Source organism: Euphorbia lathyris, chromosome 6 (assembly GCF_963576675.1).
Source record: "Euphorbia lathyris chromosome 6, ddEupLath1.1, whole genome shotgun sequence".
In the NCBI taxonomy this organism is placed as follows: Eukaryota; Viridiplantae; Streptophyta; class Magnoliopsida; order Malpighiales; family Euphorbiaceae; genus Euphorbia; species Euphorbia lathyris.
In genome coordinates, this window is record NC_088915.1 from 62,461,958 (window position 1) to 62,471,439 (window position 9,482).

General features: G+C 36.1%; 1 protein-coding gene across 1 annotated transcript; it reads right to left on the reverse strand.

Annotated features, from left to right (window-relative positions):
• Positions 1-6,843: 6,843 nt before the first annotated feature.
• On the reverse strand, positions 6,844-8,146 carry LOC136233714 (heavy metal-associated isoprenylated plant protein 28-like). Its single transcript, XM_066023421.1, has 3 exons — positions 8,123-8,146; positions 7,927-8,002; positions 6,844-7,666 (listed from the first exon to the last, which is right to left on the reverse strand). The coding sequence occupies exons 1-3, from the start codon at positions 8,144-8,146 to the stop codon at positions 7,341-7,343; spliced, it is 426 nt and encodes a 141-aa protein (XP_065879493.1). The 3' UTR covers positions 6,844-7,340.
• Positions 8,147-9,482: the final 1,336 nt, after the last annotated feature.

The following is a 9,482-nucleotide window of genomic DNA, read 5'->3' on the forward strand; positions in this document are numbered from 1 at the left end:
GTAGGAGGGTGTGTAACCCTCCAACCATTAGAATTGTTCTTATTCTTGGTTGTTTTGGTTTTTTCTTTTTCCGGAAAATGCGGATATTCCGTTAAAATTGCATAAACATTTAAACTCGATTTAGCAAGAGATAATCATAGAATTTGTTTTGTGCTGATCTAGAATAAATAAAAAAAATTAAGAGATGAAGAAGAGAGAATTAGAGAACAGATTTCATTGTTGGTGATCTAAAACTGAAAAATTTATTGACTTTAAATTGCGATTGAGTTTGATAAAGGAAAAAAACATACCACAAAGAGAAAAAAATAATAAAACTAAAACTAAAACAAGAAAACAAAGCATATATATATAGATGATATATCAATATTTCCCACATATCAAAGTAGTAGAAAGACAACTGCAATCAAAAGTTCATTATTGAAATTCTAAACTCGGAAAGAAACGATGAATTTTTTTTATGGATGACATATGTAGGTCTTGTAGACCTGTTCATGGGTCCAGCTCAGGCCGAGCCCATCGGACTTTTGCCTAAAACTGCTCATACCACGCCCAGCTCACTTTTAATTTAGGCAGATTCGGGTCGGATTCGGGCTCAAAAATCAAATCCCAAACCCAAGCCATATAAATCCACCCAAATATATACGTATAATTTTTAATAATAAAAAATTAAATTATATTTAAAAATAAATATTAATATATAAATATATATGTTTAATCTTGGTTGGCAGTTTAGAAGATTGTTTATGGCATTATTACATTTAAGGCAATTGGTTAATTAAGATTTAAGTACCATTATGTATATAATTAAACAAATACTATGTGCGGCTCCCAATATTCAATATTATAGTCTTGGATCGTTTTGGTATGTAGATTATGAAATGAGATTATTTTTAGTGATCATAGTTAGATGTACTTATATACGCATACATGGATCATTATAATAAGTTGTCACGTGGTTATGTTTATACCAAGACAACAAAAGAGAAAAAGAACATGTAAACACTTATGTTTTTAGGGTTATAATTGCACAACAAGAGAAGGGGGAAAATGTTATTAGGTTAAACGTTATTAGGTTTAGCTATTGGGGCCAGTGTCCTAATTAACCGATGCTAAAGACTCTAATTTGGATCGGTTGGAGAATGACCATAGCCAATGAAGAGTCATTGGTGTCGATTTTCTATTAATAATCAACCCCAATGACAATAAATTAGCAACAATTGATATAAATCACTAACACTAGAGACCCTCAATTGAACACACGTCACTACTAATATAGTATCATTAACTTTTAATTTCAGGTTTTTTGTGATGATGATTCCAGACCGCTGAACTTTTAAAAACCATCACTAAGAATTTAAAATGTCAAAAAATTTGTTAAATAAAGTTATAGGTCAAATTTTTGAAGGGTAAATTACACCTATGGCCATTGAACTTTATCCATTTTCACATTATGGCCATTGAACTTCATTTCTTCCCGGTATGGCCACTGAACTTTACACTTTTTAACACCGGTGGCCACTCAAATTTAACTAACTTCTCAAAATGACTGTTAACGATCGTTAACGACCTCAAAATGAAAATATTCAAGAACTAAAGTTGTTCATAATGACATTTACCATGAAACTACATTTTTTATTTTCGAAAATCACATTTTTTAGAGCTTTGTCTCTCTAAAAATTCACTTTCTCTCTCCTAACCAAACAACACCCAAATGACCTCAAAACGAAAATTTTCAAGAATTAAAGTTCCTTAGAATATAATTAACGCTTTGGATTTTTTATTTTTAGCCGTCAACGGTCGTTTTGATATGTTAAGTGGCTACCGATGTTAAAAAGTGTAAAGTTCAATGGCCATATCGGGAAGAAAGAAGTTCAGTGGTCATAAGGTGAAAATGGATAAAGCTCAGTGGCCATGGGTGTAATTTACCCAATTTTTGAATGATAAGTTACATAATATTTAAAAGCATTGCATATTCTCCTATACTTTATAATGTCTTAATTAATGATAGAAACATGCTCACTGTCAATTCCATACAATCACCCTTAGCTGATTGTCTCCCACCTCAACTGCTCATTCCTCCAACAATCGAGAACGCTCCTCTCTTTCTCAATGATGCAAAACAATGATGATTGAAAGGATTGTTATGAAAACCGTTACTTGTCCTTTTTAGTCTTTTTCTCTGTTATTCTGTTTTACACGAGCCTTGACCCTGCTCCTCTTTTCTTTATATATTGTGGCTCTTTCCCTGTATTTGAATAAGAAGAATTTACAGAGTTCCTTGTTCAATCTGTTTTATCATATCTTCTTGCTCAGAGCAATAAGCTCCTGCGTTTTCTCTTATTCTTTTCCATTTTTTTTCTCTCTCTGTTTCTAATGGCTCGCAATGATTCTCCTTACTTTCTAGCTACGAATGAAAATCCGGCTCTTACCCTATGTTCATCTGTCTTGGATGGCGCAAATTATCACCAATGGTCGCGTTCGATCAAAATGGCTCTCATATCCAAAAATAAATTTGGATTTGTCGATGGTTCTTTAGAGCAACTAGATTCAGAGGATATTAACTTCTCAAATTGGCAGAGATGCAATAGTATGGTGACCTCATGGATTTTTCATTCCGTATCAAATCAGATTGCCCAGAGCGTGATTTGGTTCGATTCCGCAGTGGATGTATGGAATGGTCTCAAGGATAGGTTTTCTCAAGGAGATAATATACGGATCTCTGAGTTGCAGAAGGAAATTCAAGCTTTGGTTCAAGGGAGTCTTGCTGTCAATGATTACTATACTCAATTAAAAACCTTATGGGATAAATTGAGCAACTACCGTCCTCTGCCCAAGTGCGCTTGCATTCCTATTTGTAATTGTGGAGCAATTCTGAGATTCAGATCTTATCAAGAGAATGATCAGGTAATTACCTTCCTCAGAGGCCTAAATGCAAATTTCAGTACCATTTGTTCCCAAATATTGCTCCAAGAGCCATTACCCTAACTTAATCGTGTGTTTGCTTTAGCTATCCAACATGAGAGACACCTTAACTCACATAATTCACTCATTTCACACATAGAGCCTACAGCCTTTGTAGCAGCTCAAACCTTCCAACCACGTTTTAGTCAAAACCCAAATTCTGGTTTTAAGAAACCAACTAATGGCCCAAGCAAACTTCCTATTTGCAACTATATTGTGGAAAAGAAGGACATATGGAATCTAGTTGTTACAAGAAACATGGGTACCCTCAGGGTTATAATTCCAAATACAGGAAGCAAACTGCTAGAGCTAATCAAGTTCAAATGCAGCATCATGATGAAAATCAAGATGAACAATATGGTGAACAATATTCTCATCCACAAGCAGATCCGGACCAGGAACCTTTTATGCTCACAAGAGGTCAATATCAGCAGATTATGAACCTGATTCCTGCAAATTCAAAAACAGCATCACAAAATGTTGCAAGTTCCTCTCACACTGCTACTGCTAATAGCAACCAGAAGCTGACTTATACTGGTATCACTTTATCGACTCAATTTGATTATTTTCATTCCAATAATTGGATTGTTGATACAGGTGCAACTGATCATGTTGCTTGTGACTTGTCATTTTTTACATATCATAAAACTGAGTAATTATTCTGTCCAATTGCCAAATGAACAAATAGTACCAGTTACTCATATAGGCACCATCCAATTGAGTCCAGATTTTATTCTTCTTGATGTCCTGTTTGTCCCACAGTTCAAATATAACCTCATATCTAGCAGCAAACTAACCCAAAATTCAAATATCTGTCTGTTGTTTACCTCTCAGAACTGTGTGATCCAGGATATGACACATCACAAGAGGATTGGATATGCTAGCCTAGTTGGTGGTCTCTATCAGCTTAAAGAACCACAGTTTGGCCATTCTTCCACAACCCTTTCAGTCCAAGTTCATCACACCTTTCCCCTTTGGCACTCAAGACTTGGACACCCCTCACCACAAAGAACTTCGTTTTTACGGTCTTTATTCCCTTCAATTTCCCTAAATTGTAAAGGCCCTTGTGATGTATGTCATTTCTCTAAACAAAAGAAATTGAGTTTTCCCATTAGTACCACTCACTCTCAATGTAGTTTTGATATGATTCATGTTGACATATGGGGTCCTATCAAACATTCTATCAATGGAATTCATTATTTTCTTACTATAGTGGATGACTATAGCAGATTTGTTTGGTTACATTTGATGCCCAATAAATCAGAAGCTAGAGATGCACTTGTTTCTTTCTGTGCTTATGTCTCTAACCATTATAACACAAATGTGAAAGCCATTAGATCTGATAATGGCCAAGAATTCAACATGCCCTCATTTTATGCTAAACATGGTATTATCCATCACCTAACCTGCCCTGAAACACCACAGCAAAATGGTGTTGTTGAGAGAAAACACCAAGACATCCTAAACATTGCAAGAGCACTGTTAATGCAAAGTAATCTACCAAATGACTATTGGCCAGAAGCGATATCCCATGCTGTATACCTCATTAACAGATTACCCACTAAAGCCATTTCAAACAGCATTCCCTACACACTTCTCCACAAAACTAAACCTGATTGGCTTAACTTGAAAGTATTTGGTTGTTTGTGCTTTGCTTCTCCTCTTGACAGGTACAAAACAAAGCTCTCACCTAGAGCTCTAAAGTGTGTTTTCTTGGGATTCAAATCTGGTGTAAAGGGTTACAAAGTTCTAGACTTACAATCCAATAAAATTTTCTTATCTAGACATGTTCAGTTTTATGAGGACATCTTTCCATTGTCCATGCCATCTGCTGAGCACCCAACACCCTTACCATTGAACATTGAAACTCTTGATCCCTTCCTTGATTTGGATCAAGATGATACTGAACCTCCAAATACACAACCTCATCACTCACGACATGTACCATCCACTACACCTCAACCACAAATTCGCAGATCCTCCAGACAAACACATATCCCATGTTATCTTCATGATTATCATCACGAAATCAACCCCACCATCCAAAACAAAAATGATTCACATCATATCTCACACTTCATATCCTATGACCAACTTTCATCCTCTAAACGCATATTTTCCCTTAACCTTATGGCACATTTAGAACCTCAATCATATAAAGAGGCCATTCAATATCCACATTGGTAGGAAGCTATGAGAGTCTAGTTGGAGGCTTTGACAGCAAACAATACTTGGACTCTTACCCCTTTACCACCAAATAAAACAACAATTGGCTGCAGATGGATTTTCAAAATCAAACACAAAGCTGACGGTTCAATCGACAGATATAAGGCTAGGTTGGTAGCCAATGGCTTCTCACAGCAATTGGGAATTGATTTCACCGACACGTTTGCACCCGTAGCAAAGATTTCTACCATCAGATTATTGTTAGCATTATCAGCTCAATTCAAGTGGCACCTTGATCAGATGGACATCACAAATGCCTATTTAAATGGTGATCTCAATGAGGATGTCTACATGAAAATTCCACTTGGTTTTCAAGCACCTGCATCTCCTCCAAACCTTGTCTGTAAGCTACAGAAATCTTTATATGGGTTGCGCCAGGCTGGTAGGCAGTGGCACATTAAACTCAGAGAGGCATTACTACAGTTTGGGCTTCAACAGAGTCAAGCAGACCCTTCTTTATTCATATATTCTTCAGGGGATTCTTTTCTGGCTATCCTGGTTTATGTAGATGATCTGCTTTTAGCCAGCAACTGCAAAATTACTCTCAGTAAGGTAAAATCTCACCTTAACAACACCTTTAAACTCAAAGATCTTGGACCACTACAATATTTTCTTGGTTTTGAAATTGCCCGTAACAGCAACGGCATACATTTTTCCAACGAAAATATGCCATCGAACTGCTAGAAACCTTCAACTTCCACAATGCTAAACCTGTTGATACCCCTGCAGTTCCCAACTTTAAATGTGATCCACAAGCTACCCCTCTTGATGACATTACAGGCTATAGGCAGCTCATTGGCAAATTATTGTATCTAACCCACTCCAGACCTGAGCTTTCTTACATTGTTAATCACCTATCCCAACACCTGTCTTGCCCATCTACTGATGATCTTCAAAGGGCCCATAGGATACTGCGATACATCAAAAAATCCTCAGGACAAGGTCTATTCTTCCCTTCGAACAATACTACCAAACTCCAAGCCTTCTCTGATTCGGACTGGGCAACTTGTCCTGCAACCAGGAAATCTGTCACCGGTTTCTGCATATTTTTAGGGTCTGCCCTTATCTCGTGGAAATCCAAGAAACAAACTACTGTTTCTCGCAGTTCATCTGAAGCTGAATATAGAGCCTTAGCTCATTGTACTTGTGAGATACAGTGGATTCTCTACTTGTTCAGGGACCTTCTGATCTCTCATCCTGGTCCTGTATCTCTCTTCTGTGACAACCAGGCTGCTATTCATATTGCCCAGAATCCTGTCTTCCATGAGCGTACGAAACATATTGAAATTGATTGTCACTTGGTTCGACAAAAACTTATGCAACAGATCATTCATCTTCTCCCTATACGCTCCGAAAATCAACTTGCTGACCTATTCACTAAATCACAGCATGGTCGTGCACTCCACTTGTTCATGTCCAAGCTTGGACTTCTGAATATCTATCAGTCCAGCTTGAGGGGGGGCTGATAGAAACATGCTCAATGTCAATTCCATACAATCACCCTTAGCTAATTGTCTCCCACCTCAACTGCTCATTCCTCCAACAATCGAGAACGCTCCTCTCTTTCTCAATGATGCAAAACAATGATGATTGAAAGGATTGTTATGAAAACCGTTACTTGTCCTTTTTAGTCTTTTTCTCTGTTATTCTGTTTTACACGAGCCTTGACCCTGCTCCTCTTTTCTTTATATATTGTGGCTCTTTCCCTGTATTTGAATAAGAAGAATTTACAGAGTTCCTTGTTCAATCTGTTTTATCATATCTTCTTGCTCATATAGCTTTTAGCTTTATGAAAATTATCAATTAATATAGGTAATAAAAATTATATGTGACCAACCAACATATACAACATGTAATCGACACTAACCTGATAGGTTGAAAGGTTACACGATTATGACACGACCTTTTCTTGATTGAATTAGGGTTGACCCATTTAATACTAACCCGATAATTGACATAACAGGAACACGACAATTACCAACCCTAATAAAAACCTGATATGAATAAGCCAATCAAACTCAATTGAAATTCAATAGACATAAATACATCTCTTAAACATTAGAAAACAAGATAATTTAATACGGATATAGTAGCCACCACTCATTCTATTTGTATATATACACAAACAAACAGAAACAGAAACGGTAATATTGTTACATAATGGAGCAAGCATGAGGATTTTCATCACTAAATAAGGAAGTAGCTTGTACATCAATACCACTTGAATTTGAATAATAACCATACTCCTGCTGCTGCTGCCGGTGGTGGTGGTTACTATATCCATGTTGAGTAGTTGCAGTTGCATAATAAGTGTTTGGTTGAGTTGTTTGATAATTATAGTATTGTGGATTGTATGGATATGCCCATAGCTCTGCTCTTCTTCCTGTCTTCTTCACTGCTTTCAGAACCTTCTTCTGCTCTGCCCATCCCATTACTGTCACTTTCTGCATTGATATGTCTATGTCTATATCATCCACTCCTGTAAAAATATAACCAGACAAAGAGTCAATTCATTTATCATTTACTGAAAGTAATTGTGCTTACTTTCTCATTAATCTCAAGAGTATAAATAACGTATTACAGGCTTAGTCTAAGACTATAAAATAGAAGAAGATCACTCTTGGATGATACAAAAAATATTCACCTAACAGAATAAGATATACAAGATATTTACATATCTAACATTTACTTGTCACTTTTTACATATATTAAATCGTAACTAGTTGAATGAATTAATACCATCTAGTTTTTGAAGAGCTTTCTTAATTTTAGTCTCACAGCCAACACAATCCATATGCACTCTTATCTCTGTTATCTGCAAAACATTAACAAAAGTTCTACAATGAAATTTGCATTTAGAAACTAAAATTGGGGAAAAAAAAAGAGAAATGAGAAATGTAATTGTTAGAATTGAGAATTTAATGAAGGTTCATACTAGGTAATATAGGATGTAATGCATGCTAGTTTTTCCTATATTTCCTATTCTTTTCCCTTTTCTTTGCCTATATAAAGGCCATTCTATTCATTGTAAATTCATTCGATTAATAACAATTCTCTCTGAGATATTTTCTCAATTCATCATTTCATGAATTTAAACATGGTATCAGAGCTTCAAGGTATTTAGGGCATTTCTTTCATGGTGAAAAGAAAGAAAAGCTACGCTGAAGTTGTTGATCAATCAAATATATCTGAAGAAGAAGAAGAAGAAGAGGAAGAAGAAGAAGACGATCAAGAGTCACCAGAAATCGAAGCTAATCCACCGGAAATTGAAGATAGTTCAGAATCTGAGATGAATTGTGATCGTAACAATTCAGAAAATGAGAATCGGAACCGAAATCAGCCTGAATCAAATCATCACACAGATAATCCAGGTTTGATTTTGGTTCATTCACCTTTAATCGGAAGCAATTACTTGTCCTGGAAACGATCTATGCTTATAGCCCTAGCAGTTAAAAAAAGAACTAATTTCGTTTTAAAGGATGATTTAGCACCTGAAAATGTTGAATCAACTGAGTATGAAACCTGGCTTCAAGGTGATAACCTTGTTTTTGCTTGGATAATCAATACTCTGGCTAAGGATTTAGCAGAGACTTTTCTCTATACTCCTACTGCTAGGGATTTATGGAAGGAACTGGAAGCGCGCTATGGTGAGAAGGATGGCCACCTGTACTTTCATTTGAGGAAGGAATTGAGTAATGTAGTTTAAGGAAACTCATCTGTTACAGTGTTCTACAACAAATTAAAGAGGCTATGGGATGAGATAGCTATTTTGAAGCCTACACCTAATTGTAGATGCAAGGAAGCCAGAGCTCTGATACCATGTTTAAATTCATGAAATGATGAATTGAGAAAATATCTCAGAGAGAATTGTTATTAATCGAATGAATTTACAATGAATAGAATGGCCTTTATATAGGTAAAGAAAAGGGAAAAGAAATCAGCGTTGTTGATGTGTCTAGCAATGATTTTGCAAATCTGTCTACAAGTTCAAAATCTGTCAGCAATAAACGTACTGGAAATTTCAATAACAAAAACAACAAAGAGAAAGAAGATAAGAGCAAATTGTTTTGTGATATATGCAAACGACAGAGGCATGATAGAACTACCTGTTTTAAGGTCCATGGATATCCAGAATGGTGGAAGGGACCAAAGCCTACTCTGATATCTGGAGGAGCTTCTACAAGCAATAATGGCAAAGCAATGCTTACTCAAGGATCTAATACTCCTTTTGATGAGTATGAAGATTCAGAAGATGATGATGATATGATGAAGCATGTTTCTCAAGGTGTACAGAA

What these genes read in the sequence shown, in the direction of transcription:
- LOC136233714 (XM_066023421.1), bottom strand. Translation starts at nt 8,146, where the DNA reads ATGCATTACATCCTATATTACCTA. An exon ending in ATTACATCCTATATTACCTA is followed by an intron (nt 8,003 to 8,122) that starts GTATGAACCTTC and finishes AATGTTTTGCAG; the next exon opens with ATAACAGAGATAAGAGTGCA. An exon ending in AGCTCTTCAAAAACTAGATG is followed by an intron (nt 7,667 to 7,926) that starts GTATTAATTCAT and finishes ATATTTTTACAG; the next exon opens with GAGTGGATGATATAGACATA.